A 16,159-nucleotide genomic window follows, 5' to 3' on the forward strand; every position below is an offset into this window, starting at 1 on the left:
TCCCCACGCGGATCGGGGCGGGGCTCAGGCGCTCGGACGGAGACTCGGCGCTCTATGCGCCGAGGCTCCAGGAGAGGGGCGGAGGCGGGAGCCTCCGCTTTTCTCTTGGGGGCCCCTGCGGAGCTCCCCTGGGGAGCTCCGCAGGCCGCAGGGAAGAGCTCCGCGGGCCACATGCGGCCCACAGGCCGCATGTTTGAGACCCCTGTGTTAGTCTCTAAGGTGCCACAAGTACTCCTCATAACCATATCTGTTTCTGAAAGACAAAACTCTCACATTTTGAATGGAGACTACTGAAGTCCTGATAAAATGAATGGAGTAAATTCCTTCAAATGTATGTAGATACTGCAATTAAGATAACAAAAATAATACTTAAAAACCACAGCCATGGGGGCCATGTTGAAGTTGTGTTTTGATGAAATCAACATTTCTTTATATTTGAGGAAACGAATGGGACAGATTCTGATTTGCTTATATTGAATACCACCTTACCTGAAATCAGTGGGACCACTTGTGGAGTAGGTGCTACTCAGCGTGAGTAAGGATATCAGAATCTGGCCCAGTGTACCTGCTTATTACATAGATAGAGTAAGATTTCTGATGCCCTTGACTATTCATTTATTTGTTTTTAAGTGCTTAAGTTTTGTAAATGACGTTATAGGTAAGTACCCTGCTGGCATTTAGCAATTTTGAAAGTAATCAGTTTGCTTGTGAAATTATATCATACTTTGCCTGATAGTATGTGACACTGCCCACTGATATCTGATGAAAGATGTATTGTAATGCAATAGGCATGAGATGTCGCAACCTTGGTTCTGAATGTGCTGGTTGGGGGGGTTAAATTCTCCGCCATAATGTGGCGTTGACATAATGATTTGCATTGCAATGGTAACAGTTTTTCTCTTTGCTTTTTTAACTAGGTCATTCTACCAATTTTGTGGTAACAGTCTTATTACCCTCCAAAAGACCAAGTGACTACTGGATATCGAAAGGATCGGCCTTGCTCTGCCAACTGAATGAATAAGCAGGGTGCCGTTCCAATCCAGCAGGAGTATGTGTAAATCACATTCACGATGTATACCAACAGAATGGTTTTAGCATTATCACAATCCTAGACTCCTGACAGTATAATAATACTGACTACTAATCTATAATTTAGTTTTTCATTTGTATTAGATTTTATAAAATAAAATGTTGCCTGATATTCATTTTCCATTGTTATTTTTAGGCTAGTTCTTATCCTCTTACTGCTTCTGAGATTTATGCACCACTGCTCCAGTTAAAAATACTCTTCCGCAGTATCTGCATGTTTCATGTAAAGAAACATGCTTTGCATTGGGATGCTAAGCTACTATGACTGCTGTGCTTTACTTTCAGCTTTTATGCCTTATTTTCTGTCTCTGGAGATTGCTTATGATGACAAAAGGCTTTAAGCAAAAATATTAAGAGTCCTTGAGTAACTGATTCTAAAGGTCATTCACTGTCCTGCCTGCTATATTTTAGCCATAAAAGCTGCAGAAAGAAATGGGTATCTAACCATTTTAGAAATACTCCATCTCTATCGCTGAAGCAACTGAGTACCTCAAGAATTAAAAGAGTCCATTACAATTATCAACTATAAGCCTTTCAACTTAGTCTCAGTAGCAGGGCCCACTGGTCACTAATGCCAAGCCCCGTTCCAGTTTATTTCTGCAAATTAGCCAAAGACTTAGACAAGACAAACAGCTCTAGCACTGTGTCCTGCAGCTCACCAAGCTCAAACTCCAAAGGAGCAGTAGCAAAAGGCACTGGGAACTTCACGCTGCTGGCTTGGGAACATTCAGAAAATTAAGCTCTGGAGCATACGATGGAACAGTTGGATCTCTCGGAAAACTGACTCAGAGACTACTTAGAGCTTTATATGGTATAGGTCATGATCAACACCTTGAACTACACCTAGAAGTGCAACTAGTCCAGATCATGGAGCACTGCTGTTATAGCAGATAGAAGATCTTCTTACACAAGTCAAACCACTGTCATCAGCACTAGCGGCAACTTCTGGATGCTTCTCCAGCATAGTCCCAGGTAGAGCACATTACTGTAATGATCTAGCTTTCAGGGTATAAAGGTATGGAACAGTGTGTATCCGAGGGGAGAGGTAACCTTCCTAGCCAATCACAGATGTTAAAGGCACTACATACTATAGTCACATGCGAATCCAGGGGAGCAAAGGATCCCTATGACCAAAAAACTATTGGTGAGGTTGGACATATACCTGCAGTGAAAGGTGCACTAATAACTTCAAGCTGTTCTTTTAGATATTGCAGCTTTATGTGTATTTATCTAGGAGGAACTTAAGCCAGTTTAGTCCCATCCACTTGCCTGCCTCTTTCAATACTAGATCAGACACGATAATATATGGGATAACAATGATACAATGTAGATCTGATTGTCATCCTCACATTTATGGTACTGCAGGGGAAAACTTCTTGTTGCCCTAGCAGCGATATATAGACACACAGGAGGAGAGGTGACAACTTTGTCAGACCTCACATATAAAGGCCTGCACAGAGGACGAGTGAATGCTCTCTGCCACCATTTGGGACCTCTCAAAGAATAAGGAGAGAACCCACAAAAGACCTTCCTGGCAACTCCTGCAGGATTTAAAAGGTACTCAACAAAGGTTTGTGCTCAGATCAATATGGACTCTTTACCCATGCCCATTCTCAAAAGCAAACCATCAGCAATAGTTAGTGTAACATTACACTCCATAGTCTTTATGAAAATAGGCTTATGATACGGATATGACATGACTGAGATGTACTTTATGCCAGATGGCTCATGTAAGATAGCATTGGAAAGGTTGTGAGTTACTGAATGTGATTATCCAATGTGTATGCCTGTATCATGTCTATATCTGAAGTTAGGAATATTGACTATGTAGCTGTATTTCAAATGGGTTACTTTGGGTGTCACCCCCAACTAGCCCTTCAGGTACAACAATGGAAAAGCCCAACAGAGCTAATGGCCCATTAGCAGAGACAATGGTCTGTAAAAGAGCTTAGTCTTCCTGTGGATGCTGGAGACAGCTTACGAGCAATGGCTGCCACAGCCATGCAGAGACATGGGTCCAAGTCACCTGGCACTGGATACCCCGTCTTCCCCTTTTGGAATACTAGACAAAAGGTTCCTGCCTTACACAAGAGCTATAAGGCAGAAGAGTGACATCATCGTGGTTCCCCTCTGCCTCCCCACCCAAAGAGACACTGAAAAACACCTGGAAGCAAGAACTGAACTGAGGGGAGAAAGGCTGAGCCCAAGCTGGAAGGGCATCTAGCTTGTAAGTAATAATACCTGAGGTCTCAAGCTGCAGACGAGTGCAGCTGCCTTTCAAGACTTTCTGTAACCTGCCTGTAACAATATCTAGGGTGAGAAATTAGTATGTGTAACCAATTTCTTTAGTGAAACAAGCTTAGCTTGCATATTTTGTTTTATTTGCTTAGTAAGCTGCTTTGTTCGGTTTGCTATCTCTTTAACCACTTAAAATTCACCCTTTGTAGTTAATAAACTTGTTTATAATATAACCCCATTTGTACAGTTCATAATTGGGGTGGGGAAGAGGCTGTACATACCTTCCTCCACATTGAGGGAGGAGGCGGAGTTCATAATATACCTTTGGGTCTGCGTTCCAAGGGAGGTGGGCACCTGAGTGCTGGGGCAGGTCCCTTAAGCTGAGTCTTCCCAGAGCTGATCTCAGTGTCTGTGTCGTTCTACAGTTGGGTGTGGCCCTGCCTGTGTGTGTGCCAGAGGAGGCTTAATAGCCTGGCTCAGCAAGACAGGTAAAAAGGCTGCCCAGGTTGGCGGAACAGGCGGGCTCAGTGGTATCCCAGCACATCAGGTGGCATATTAAAGGGGGGCTACTAAAACCACGCCCAAAAGCAGCCTGCTAGAGGTCAAGGACGCTGAAATATCCAGAAACCACTGGAAGTGCTTCAGCTTTACTTTACCAATTATCTTCTCCAAAAGCAACTGGTTATATACTGAAGGGGAATAAGTAAAGCTTTAAGGACAAAAGATGGTTCCCTGGGCAAGCAGCCTCACCACTACCTGTTTGAATGGAATTATTGAAGTTCTTCATAATGGGCCCAAGATCTCCCTACTGCTCTCCAGCAGCAATGATGGGAAAGTTCTGGCTCACCATTGTGGGAAACAACTCTTGTCAACTCCCCTAAGACCTCTTTGGAGAAAACCAGGATAGAAATCAGCCAGAGAAGGCAATGTGTTATCATTGATCAAATGCCCAAGAATGTGGTAGGTTCCTCGCAGACATACAAAGAGTTTAACACCAAAGGGTAGAAGTTTTACTCATGGTGTGAAGACCACATCTTCTGGTAAACACTTTGGGGATAGGGCCCCCTGTCAACCCAGATGGCCAGTTGTAATCTGCTGGCAGATTAAAATCACACCAGTGTTAATGCAGCAGAGCCCGCCTCCCCCCAGCCTTGGCCAGGCCACTTCTCAACTCTGTGGCAGACCCCAAAGCCAGGAAAGGGGCCCACAATAGGCTGCACAACCTTATTAGGGCATATATATATATATATATATATATATATATATATATATATATATATATAATCAGGAAACTTTTGTGGGTTGCTTCACAAAGTTTACCACAGAAATCGTTTCTTCAGTTTCCACATTGAACTGTTCTTCCTAATAAGAGGAAAACAGTTAGGGCACTAAGCAGCCAATCTACATGTGCCACACTCAACTTCTAAACTTAGTCGCCCTTGTATAGTAATCAGAGGGTCCCGAAAAACAACTCAACGTCTGCCAGTCCAGGTCTGATCAGCTAGGACTTGACCCTCCCACTCCCAATCCAGCCCGAGCGCGTGTCGTGTAGCCAGCCCGAACGCACTATGTATATGCTCTCCTATCTGGCTGTCATATGGCTGGTCGTAAGTAACTAGCTAGATAGAATTTTGTTGTTTATTTCATTCTGTTCATCTCCCTCCATTGTGCTTTCTATTAGGAAGGGAGGTGTGTTTTATTTTGGTTGTTGTTTTGTTTTTTCTTATTTGCTTCCCCTCCTTTGTCTTGTTTGTTTAAATTTACTTATATAGTATTGTAGTCGTTTAATAAGAAATCTCAGTATTAATAATTGTCATACTTACCATCTTATAATAAAATTGCATTGTATCCAGTCGCCTCACTCTGGGTCATTCATCTCAGTCCTTCACCGAGAATCCCAAAGAACCCTCACCCCCAACTGGACGGAACAACCAGAAGAGATGGGCAATTCTGATGAGGGGTTCATTTTACAGTGGACAGAAGACTCCTATGATAAGGAGGCCTTTTTACCATCATCTTCCAACTGAGTGACATGAGTTATTGTTTATTAATATTTAAGCATTACAGTAGTTAACAGCAGAAACATGGTTACAAGTAAAGACAAAAGTCTTCCATGTTAAACTTTAGCTAAACAAAAATAAATTGTCTTTAATCAACATAATTCCTTTAACAAGACCACATTGGCCAAGTATGAAAGTGGACCAACCAACATAGCCCAGCAAAGAAGACTAGACCATGACATCTAACGTTGAAATCCTGGCCCCACTGAAGTCACAGGCAAAACGCCCATTGACTTTGATGGGGCCAGGAATCTTCCCTAAAATTTAGGATTAGCAGGTATTAGATTAGCAGTTGTGATCAAGTTGTATTCAAATTAAGCACACGGACAACAGTAGCAACACAACAGTGTCACTGAGAATCTGTCCAGTTCTCTGAATGCCGATGGACATTTCTGTTCCCTCTCAACAACCAACATTTCCTCCATTTAAAAAATATATTTCTGTAAAGTTTTAGCAAAAATACATTCTGTCAACATCTTGACTGGAAAAATGTTTGAGATAATCACAGCAATAGTACAAGCACACACCAGTAGTTTGTTTAGCTAAATGCAGTATAAACAGTGCAGAGTGATACATTGTCAAACATGAGAAATGCATGTCACAGCCATACTAATCGAAGATACTGAAACATAAAGATATTGAAAATGACAATATACTAAAGAACATGTTAGTCAGAATGACTTCTCAATATAGCTTTTACTTATTAAACAATAGCTAAATGTTCACTAGTGCTTTCTTAGTAGTACACGTACACTAGTGCTTACTTGTAACAAAGATTTGAATTCTTGCCTACCATTTGTCACAGATCATAACATCATTACAGGCAGACACAATCTAAGAAATAAATTACAGGGTCCAGTATTTATATTATTCAGTCATTACAATCACTAACATTGGAGATAATCAGCTCTCAAAACTAATTTCAGCGCCTTCGTTCTATGTAAGATTTAAATTATGTTATTTAGCAAAGTTAATGGCGATGTTTTTTATTTTGAAATGACATTTTTTGTACTGCGTGCGCCTCTTAGAGAGCCTTATGCAAAATCCTTTGAAACAGCTTCCATAAAATTTGGAGCAGACATCAGTATTGTAAACGTACAGATGATTGCAAAGAGTGAAAATGCAACCAGACATAATCTGTCTATGACAGCTGCTGCAAACTTCCACTCACTACAAACTTCTTCACCCTCATCTTGTTTTCTGAAGCGCATCGCAATGAACTGAACTTCTTCCAGGATTTTGACAATCACTGGGATAGTATCCATCAAAGCTTTCTTTTGAACTAGCTCAATATCTTCTGTAGAGGCGCAAGCGACCTTTCCACACTTACTACCCGAGTCGCTGTTTTGTGGGCAGCATGGGTTTTCCATGGCATGGTAGCTATAGATCACGTTCCCGTTGCTAGATTGGTATCCAGGTAACACATTCATCTCAACGCTACTGATGCTTGAACGGTGCTTGGGATAGTTGTATTTGCAAGAGAGGGGCCTTATGTTCTCTCCAGGTTTTTTCATCCTTAAAAACCAAGCACACCAATTCAGCAGGATAACACGGACCTGAAAAACAGGAGGAAATGATGAAAATATTTTAGAGACCTTTATCTTATTTTCACTGACTGAACGATGCACCTAGAAATCTTTGCAGGATCTGTATTTCACAAAGGGATTTTGCCATCTATGTACATCTCCATTTGGACAGCTATAAACTATTGTAAGGGAAAACTGTTTCATTATCACTAATTTATATTGGCTTGTGATGGGGCGTACCAGGCCTTTGAGGACCTCTGGAAGGCACTGCGGCCCTACCACAGCCTGCCCCATAAAAAAGGCAGTAGAGCTGGGTCTTCCAAGCTGCCTAGAGAAGCTGCAGAGGGAGGCAGTCAATCAGAGCCTAACAGGCTCATATAAAAGGAGCCGCGGGGCCTGGACAGCCCAGTTGTTGGTTGGAGCCTGAGGAAGAAGGATGCTGTTCCTGGCTGGCTGAGGAAGCTGCAGCAGCTGGGCAGAGCAGTTGCTGGTTGCGACCAGAAGGAGTGGAAGGCTGGGAGACAATACAGGCACTAGGGAGAAACCCTGCCTAAGCAGGGGTAGGACTGTGAAGCTCCCCAGGCACAGAGGCCTGGGAGAGAGAGAGCTTTGACAAGAATGGCCAGAGACTGTTATAAGCTCTCCAGGTGAAGGGGCCTGCGAGAACAGGGCAGAGACTGTTACAGACTCTCCAGGCAAAGAGGCCTGGGAGAGACCCTGCTTAAACAGGGAGCAGGTCGAGGACCCCAGAAGTTGATTGGACAGAGTGGGAAGCAGCCCAGGGAATGCAACAATAGATGCTAGTGATGGAAGCGGCAGTTGGCTGCTACTCGTAGGGTCCCTGGGTTGTGACCCGGAGTTGTGGGCAGGCCTGGGTCCCCCCACTGGTCACAGACAGAGTGGCCAAGGGCGAAGGAGGCAAAAAGTTTTGTTTGGAAACCAAGAAGGGGGCAGGTGCTTAAACGAGCCCAGAGACAGGCCTGAGAACCTTAGGGAGGGGCTGACTGTTTGTTTGACTGTTACCCCAGTAGGGGTTGTTTTCCATCCATTTCACATACAGACTGTGTGTGACTCGGCTTCAGGGCTGAGTCACTGAAAACCCGTCTGAAAAGAGAAACTACCGGCAGAAAGCACCACAAAAGCAGAGAGTGCAGGCCCGTACGCAGCCAGCAGGAGGTGCTTGCGGGAGGTGAGTAGTCACACCTTTACACGGCTCTCTTTAGTGAAAAACAGAAACAGGCAAATGGACTCTTCTTCTGTTTCAACCTCTCCGTGTCTTTGTTTGCCCATCTGTAAAAAGGGAATAAGGAAACCACACAGGCAGATTGTAAGGCTTATTTCTAAGGGGAGCAGGTCCCACATGGCGTTATTGGGTAGCTGAATCATGTGGGGCCAGCTAGAGCTAAGATTGCCTCAGCATTACATTAGAAGAGCCTTGTGCTGGGGTATTTACCCCACACTGACATTAAAGGGGCTAACACGAGCTAGGGAGCTCAGTTGAAGCACCTGGCGGCAGCTGGAGGGTGGCCAGTCCTAATTAAAGATGAATCCCAGGTGCGTGAGGAGTTGAGTGGTTTGTATCAGGAGAGGAAGCCAAGTGGAAAGGAGCTGCAGAGAGGGGAGAACTCAGCAGCAGCTCTCTTGGTAGTAGAGGCAAAGAGACAGCGGAGCAGCAGGAGCTGTCAGAGAAGTTTGTGATGGGCTGGGCAGAGCTAGGAATCCTGCAGACTCATGTGGGCCCCTGAGATAACGAGGGAAGAACCAACTCAAGAGACTGAACCAGAGTTGGGTGGTTGGGAACAGTGCAGGGAGCTCTGACGTGAGGCACATCGTGGGTTGTGAACACAGACCGGGCAGGAATACGACCTCTAGTGAGAAGCCCTGGGACATGTTGCTCATTACAAGAACCCAGGAAAGGGCTAAGGAGAAAGACTCCACCTAGCTGCCTCCTTCCTGCCACAGTCTATCTTGTAGGAGGGTGTGCAGATCACTAGGCCCAGAGTCAGGAGCCGGAGACCTGACAAGGGCTTGGAATTACTATTTGGATTTTGTTATCCCAAAGGCAGTGGGAATAAATTGTGGCCGGGCTGGAAAGTCAAGCTGTGAGAAGAGGCTGACCACCGTGAGACCAGAATGACCGTCAGCAAGGGGTGCATGACAGAGCTGCTACGCTGCGCCTGGCCAGGAGGGGGCACCCCAGCGGTGAGTGCACCCTTCCCCAGGTCATTTTTCACTGGCTTGTTACTTTCTCAGACTTCCCCTTTCAAAGTGAAATTTTCCCAAGCCTGGTCTCTTCCCACATGTGACTTTTTTGGGGTAGTTTGAGCAAAAAGTTCAGCCAAGTGAAGAAAATGGACTTTTCACATTACAAAGCAATTCTTGCGCCCTTTTGTTTGTAAACATTCCAGTGTCTCTGTGGTTAAGAGGAGAAAGCTGATGGCAGTCGTCCCTTTGCACAGATTTCATGACTGGGCTCTACCGGAAAGATTTGAGGTGATCATTCTGATGCTGTTGTAGCAATGAGTCAGAGTGCTCAGAGTTTGTTTTGTATGGGTATTTTTTCCACTATTATTCAAATTTCAATAAATAAACTCAACTGAAAGTCATTTTCAATCCACTGCGAGGAGCTCATTAAAACTGCAGAGCAGGCCTTTTAAAAAATGGTCAGTAAATTCAATGGTTCAAAGTCTGAACCCTTTTTTTTACAGAGGGAATGGCTCAAACACAGCTGTTTCCTCATTCTTTGGTGTATAAACTCCTCCTCTGGTCCAGCCTGCCTATGGAAGCCTATTGGACAAATGCGTCTTGTCAAGGCTATTGAGTGAGGTAGTGCGTGAGGGTGCCTCCTGGTTTTCCTTCTCTAGTTGATGTTTAGAGCTCTCCTCTGAACTCCTGGCAGCCTGGAATTCTCTGTGTGTGTGTGTAGATTGCTGGGACAGGAGAAGAGCAACAACAACAGGAAAGTAAATTAACTGCTGTATTTGTCAAATAGGCTGTGTGTGTGTGTGTGTGTGTGTGTGTGTGTGTGTGTGTGTTCATTCAAGAATGAATTGACCTTTGCAGGTAACCTGTGAGCCACTCTTAACAGATAAGAGCCCATTTCAATTTTTTATTATAGCTGCAGACAACCAGTCCTCAAATGACAGACAAATGCAACTTAACTCTCACAGACCTACCTGAATTTACACAATTCTCAGGATACGTGAGGGTTACAATATTTGTTGCAATCGCATGAAATAGAAGTGTCAGAAGTCAGCAGTGATGTAAGTTTCCCCCTTTATGTTTTGTTTTAATAAGATGAAAAGCTTATAACGTTTATGGGTTTCTTGCTCTGACTGCTCCCTTCCCATGAAGCTGGTGAATGGTAACCATGGACCCCAGTCCTGCAGACACCTACACACAAGTCATCTTGTAGAAGTCAGTGGGACTACTCACACGTCTAAGAGCATGTGTAACTCAGGGCTCATGCATTTAGACATCTCTGCAAGGAAACCCCTGAGAGTTGTGCTCTCTTTTCCACTGCTATCACGTTCAAAGTGTTGGTGGGTCACTTACCCAGTGAAAGGACTTTTGGACTGCATCAGTTGTTAGCCTTCCAGCTAATAATTGGAGGCTTTACAGTTGCCAATATTTACATTGACACTGATTTTACTAGGAACTGCTGAGTGATCAGCATATTTGAAATTCAGGCACTTTATTTAGCTGCCTAAATATGGACTTAGAAGATGAACTTTCGGTCCCCATTTGTGAAAATCTCGTCCCGCCTTTGTAAGGCTGTTTGCTGTCCTCTAGGGAGGCACTAAAGGAAAGGTCCATGGCTATTAAATCTTTCTTGCCAGACTTCAGTGTGGGTGGATTTGGAGACTGACTGGCCTCGCCTGCACAATGCTCAGTTTTGTGGCAGTGCCACTCCAAGACCAGGTCTTTCCTGGGAAAACAGCTGGGTTCCTAACTCGAGTTAGTTAACCTGAGTTAACATCCTAGTGAGAAGAAAACAGTTTGCAGTTTTCACATTAGTTAGCAGGTTGAGTTAGTCTAACTCCACTGCTTCGTCAAGCATGCCTTCCCCTGCCCAAGCGCGGAGCACTGCGCAGAGCAGGTTCGGGTGCATCTGAACAGCTGCTCTGTGATTAGCGAGTGGGTAGGAGGGGACAGGGCATGGATGGATCACAGCAGCAGAAGGGCGTAAGCTGCTTCTTCCATCCTTTACCCTGGTCTTCTGCTGGGTTGTAAAGACTCAAGGACTTGTTGGGGGGGCAGGATGTAGCCAGCCTGGCATCCCCTCCCAACCCACTTCTGGTCACACCCCACCATCTGAGAACTACTGGTCAGGGGCCTAGTGTAGATTGTGATCTCCCTTCCCACACAGTGCCAGAGAGCGGCTACTGAAGGCTACTGTGAGCATGGGGGATGCCGGACAAGGCATGGTTCCAGTGGTTTAGGAGAAATGTCCTTTCCTCAAACAGCAAACACAATCTGGGACTTTGTAACAAACTCTGCCAGCAGAAAAAGAGTCTACATGATTCCCCTGTGGGCCTGGCATAGTGACATGCAGTAGCTGAATCCTACTGAGAGGACATGAGGATGACTTCTGTTCAAAGCTCCTTGTAAAATCATGCCTAATACCCCAGATATCAGCTCTGCACCAATATGTGTTCCCAAGCCACATTCGTGTGCCCCATCTGATGCATTCCAAATATAATGAATATATGAACTTTATAAACAACTGGAGCAAACGAACAGCTTAGATAACAGTGCAATATGCTGCCAGCGGCCTGATGTATATTCTTCCGAGGGATATCAGTGCAATTAACAAGTTAAAGGCACCTATGATTTGCAAAACTATAAAAACAAGAGCTGGCTATCTAAAGACCACTTGTCCTGTGCTGCAGAAAGGGGAGTCCATATGATGCCATCTGCACTGAGCATGGAACTTCATGAAGCACCAAATAGTTTTTTAAAAAGAGAAGCACTTTTGTATATGAAAAAGTGCAAGTGACATTGAAAATGACATTAAAATAGAAAGGACACAGTCTGTGGTTACATAAGCCTCATTTCTGGATGACGACAGCTTCAGACTTTTATTAACCTGGATGTCCATCAACCTACTAGTAAGAGAGGGAGGATGTTCTTATAGGTAAGGCCCTGGAGTGGGATGCAGGAGACCTGAGTTCAGTTCCTGGCTCTGCTACAAACTCCCAGTGTGACCTTTGGCAAATCACATGATCTCTCTGTGCCTCAGTTTTCCCTCTGTACAATGGGGACACCAACCCTTCCTTTCTCCCTCTGTTTAGATGGCAAGTTTTTTACAATGTGTTTGGGACCCATTGTGCTAAGAGCTGGATGATTTTAGCTGGGGGCTCTGAATGCTACTTTAATGCTACTACTACTTATGATAACTTTAAGGCCACTAACTCCAACGAGGACTAATCCCCAAGTGGCAAGAAGAAAATGGTTATAGCACTGGAGCCATTTTGTGTCTTGCAATCAGGGTCTCCTCACTCTCAGCCCAGTGCCCCCTTCATGGGGCCCTTCCAGCCCACTTCTTCGGAAGAATATTTTATGCCTCCAATTGGAAACTTCCTTAGGGTTCAAACTGTGCTACTTTCACGTACAGTTTTAAATAGCCAGTTATTTCCTTCACACTTGCCAGAGAAGAAAACAACACCCTAGTGAAATGAACAATCCCTCCTTTGTTTCAGTGAGCTGTTTCCTCTGACTAGTTATTGACACTGTGACTTTCAGGAGCCACAAGACCAAATGAATGCCTTCAATTGCTAAAGATATTGCAACAAGGTCATTGAGAGAGAGCGAGAGGGTCACTCTTGACAATGTGAAATCATGACATATTATATTGGGCTGCTAATTTGAAGATGTTAATGGATCTTCGATATGCCAAGAGACAACAGGTCACTACCTTCGTTCCGTGAAAACGGTGCTTTTCCTTCAAGCCAAAGAGCTGACTGCGTGGAGAATCTGCATCTGTAACGTCCGAGACAGGGAAGCCTATTTTGGGGCATTTCTAGTGCATGAATAAATGCACCAGAAATGGGGGAGGGGGTGGCTCTTGTTTTATTCAGTCTAATGCCATTAGCCCCCAAAACACATTGAAATTCAGTAATTAACCCATTCTCACATCACTGTGAATTGGGATGACAGCTGTGACAGTGTGGCAGCCAGTAAGCAGTCTCGGCATGACAGTTCTAGGTTCTTGTGCACCCATTTGTGTGCTTTTTTAACATCGCTGGATTGCCCGAGAGCAATCTGCAGGCACAGCCGTCCGCTCCAGGCAACAGACTTTCCCGGCAGTGTAACAGCCCGTCCACACAGCAGGCTGCTGCACTCAGAGTCCCACACGAACCACCAGGGGCTAGATCCACAAAGGGATTTAGCCACCTTAACTGGCACTTTAAATCCTCAAAACCCATTCTCAGCTGCCCCTAACCCTGGAGGCCCCTAAATTCCCACCGATCATGTCACTTAGGCACCTACATTTCTGCCAGCGGGCATGTGCAAAGCCACTGAAGTTCTGATGCCTGGTGCCTAGCTCATGCCTATGCCCTGCAGGAATTCTCAAGCTCCGTGATCCCCCACCTGTCTCACCAGAGGTTCTCAGAAGCTGCCTCAGAGCCTGCCTGCCATCACCACCACCTGCTCCTCAGTTCCTTGCAAGGAAGTGCTGACCCGCCTTAGGGGCCGGGCTCCAGGAGCAGGGTCACAGCTGTGACTCCCGAGTGACGATAGGCACCTCCCTCCAGCCCAGCTCTCACTGAGGGATGGACTGTAGGCACCACCCTTCTCCTCGGCATTTCTTATTGGCTTCTCTGAATCCCATTCTTAGGTGTCCAGCTCTCCCCATACATTGTATAGGGAGCCCGGATGCTGTGGCTTGCCCTGGGCCGTGGAGCGCTAAGGTTAGGTGCTAGGCTCAGTTTTGTATGTTCTCTTTGTGGCTCTAGTCTGAGGCGGCTTCCCACCAAGCCCAGCCTCCCCTCAGCCGTGCACTCCCATCCCTTGCCCTCCTGCTGCCCAGTCGGTAGTGCAGGGCTTGCCTGGCACACAGGGGTGACAGTAGAAATAGGGACTTACCGGTACGGGGCTGGGTTGGGGCCGGCTCTGGACCCTGGAAGGGGAGGGGCCTCGGGCAGAAGAGGTGGGGATGGGGGGGTCAGAGCCAGCCCCAGCCCGCCCTGTACCGGTAAGTGCCCTCCCCCTCCCCCGCCAAGGTAGCAGCAGCAGCTGGAGGCTCTGGCAGCAGTTTAAAGGGCCCAGGGGTCGGCTGCTGCTACCGCCCCGGGCCCTTTAAACCGCTGCCAGAGCCCCTGGCTGCTGCTGCTACCCCAGGGCTCTGGGGGCTATTTAAAGGGCCCAGGGCAGTAGAGGCAGTGGGAGCCCCGGCCCTTTAAATAACCCCTGGAGCCCCACTGCCGCTACCACAGGGCTCCGTCAGCAGGGCTCTGGCAGCAATTTAAAGGGCCTGGGGCTCCAGCCGCTGCTGGGAGCCCCAAGCCCTTTAAATTACCACCTGGGGAAGCCGGGCTGCCCCGGTATGGTGCACCAGCTCTTGCCAGTATGCTGTACCATGGTGTACCAGCTTACTTTCACCTCTGCTGTCACATCTGGGTAGCTGGGAACCCTTCCCAGGTGATTAACCCTTGTAGCAGGAGTTACGCAAGCGCTCCCCTTTAGGGCTCTTGTGTGTCAGATCAGTGGCCAGCTTTCAAAGATGCTAAGCACCCAACAGCCCCTGCTTTTTAGTCACCTAAATACCAGCTGAGGAGCCTGACTTTAGACTCCCATGTTTGGAAATCTTGGCTTTGGCAAACTCCCTCGGTTCAGTGGAAAGGCAATAGCCATATAGCACCCTGCAGTCCAGGGGAACAGAGAGAGAGCTCTGAAGTTCTAGGCTACAACCTTATGTGACTAGGTTCAGGCCCTCTCCTCTTCTGTTGCCTAATGAAACAGACAGAAGTACTGTGGAGTGATCACTTTCAGGAAGGGAAAGGAACTTGCACAATTGTGAATGTTAGTCACTGGCTCAGGAAGCAGGGAGCTAGTGACACTACTGCAGCTAATTAAGCCATGTGTCTTTTGTGCTGCCCCTATGCAGGTTCTTAGCCTGCCCCTGGTTCACCAGCTGTCAATTCCTTTGAAGCAGGAGGCGGAAATAATCCCACAATGAGGAATAGAGAGGAATTAAAATGTGCAGCACTCTCAGTGCTGTGGGGAGGAAGATGCATGAGCAGTAGGGAATCCAATGAGATTCGCCTTGCAGAGAACTACAGTTTCAGGGAAGCAATTTCCTTTTCTCTGCAGATAACCATCTTAATAGATTCAAAAAGGCTGCAGGGCTATCTCTGGAAGAAAAATGTAACACAGACTGCAGCAGGCATGAAGGAAAAACAGGGCCGATGTGCCAGGAATCACAATGGCCAAAACTTTTGTATTTGTATGCAGAGAGTTAAACTCCTTCTCATCCTCCTGGTGATGTCCTCCTCAGTACAACCACAGCACTCCTGCCTTTTCGCTCTAGGTCTCGCCCTGTCCCGCCCACCCCATCTCTTTTTACGTGGGTCTCTCTCTTTCCTGGCCTGGCACGTACCCATTCAAATGATGTTTTCTGCAATATTCACGTGGGCTCTACTGCAATGCAAATAATCATCCTGGGCCTCAGTTTGCTAGGTGCTGTACATAGGCAGAGACAGTGCCTGCCCTAAAGAACTAAATAGATAAAACGGAGAGGTGAAGTGATTTGCTCAAGGGCATACAGCAGAGCAGTGGCAGGGCTGGGAGCAGAACTCAAACTTGCTGGGTCCCCTGTTAGTGCCTAATAGAGGGGAGGGATAGCTCAGTGGTTTGAGTATTGGCTTGCTAAATCCATTGTTGTGACTTCAATCCCTGAGGGGGCCACTTAAGGATCTGGGGCAAAAATTGGTCCTGCTAGTGAAGGCAGGGGGCTGGACTTGATGACTTTTCAAGGTCCCTTCCAGTTTTAGGAGATAGGTATATCTCCAATTATTATTTTATTTTATTTTAATTCGCAAGCCAGTCTCTCACTTTATCAATAGCCGACCCAGGAACCTCAGTCACAATCACATTCCTAGTACACGGCTGGAAGGAAACACAGATCCTTCCTTTACTGCTCCGGCAGTGGGTGGAGGAGCATTGCCTCCCTAGATGTGGGTGGAGGGGCTTTCTGCAGGTATCCTGAAAGCTCAGCCCTTGGCATATTCCCAGGCAGTCTTA

General features: G+C 46.2%; 2 protein-coding genes across 3 annotated transcripts in view; one reads left to right on the forward strand and one right to left on the reverse strand.

The window, feature by feature from the left end:
- DNAH6 (dynein axonemal heavy chain 6) overlaps window positions 1-3,550 on the forward strand; it is a 207,005-nt gene extending 203,455 nt beyond the window's left edge. Inside the window, exon 78 of the mRNA XM_045021828.1 lies at window positions 918-3,550. Coding sequence (XP_044877763.1) covers window positions 918-1,021 — 104 coding nt within the window. The 3' untranslated portion in view covers window positions 1,022-3,550. The remainder of the gene's footprint in view (window positions 1-917) is intronic.
- A 1,816-nt stretch (window positions 3,551-5,366) lies between these two features.
- The window catches only part of LOC123372882 (neuronal acetylcholine receptor subunit alpha-7-like), a 131,839-nt gene continuing 121,046 nt past the window's right edge, over window positions 5,367-16,159 (reverse strand). For both annotated transcript variants that reach the window (XM_045021458.1, XM_045021460.1), the window contains one exon: window positions 5,367-6,943. In XM_045021458.1, coding sequence (XP_044877393.1) covers window positions 6,422-6,943 — 522 coding nt within the window. In that variant the 3' untranslated portion in view covers window positions 5,367-6,421. The remainder of the gene's footprint in view (window positions 6,944-16,159) is intronic.

Source organism: Mauremys mutica, chromosome 6 (genome assembly GCF_020497125.1).
Source record: "Mauremys mutica isolate MM-2020 ecotype Southern chromosome 6, ASM2049712v1, whole genome shotgun sequence".
NCBI classification, from domain to species: domain Eukaryota; kingdom Metazoa; phylum Chordata; order Testudines; family Geoemydidae; genus Mauremys; species Mauremys mutica.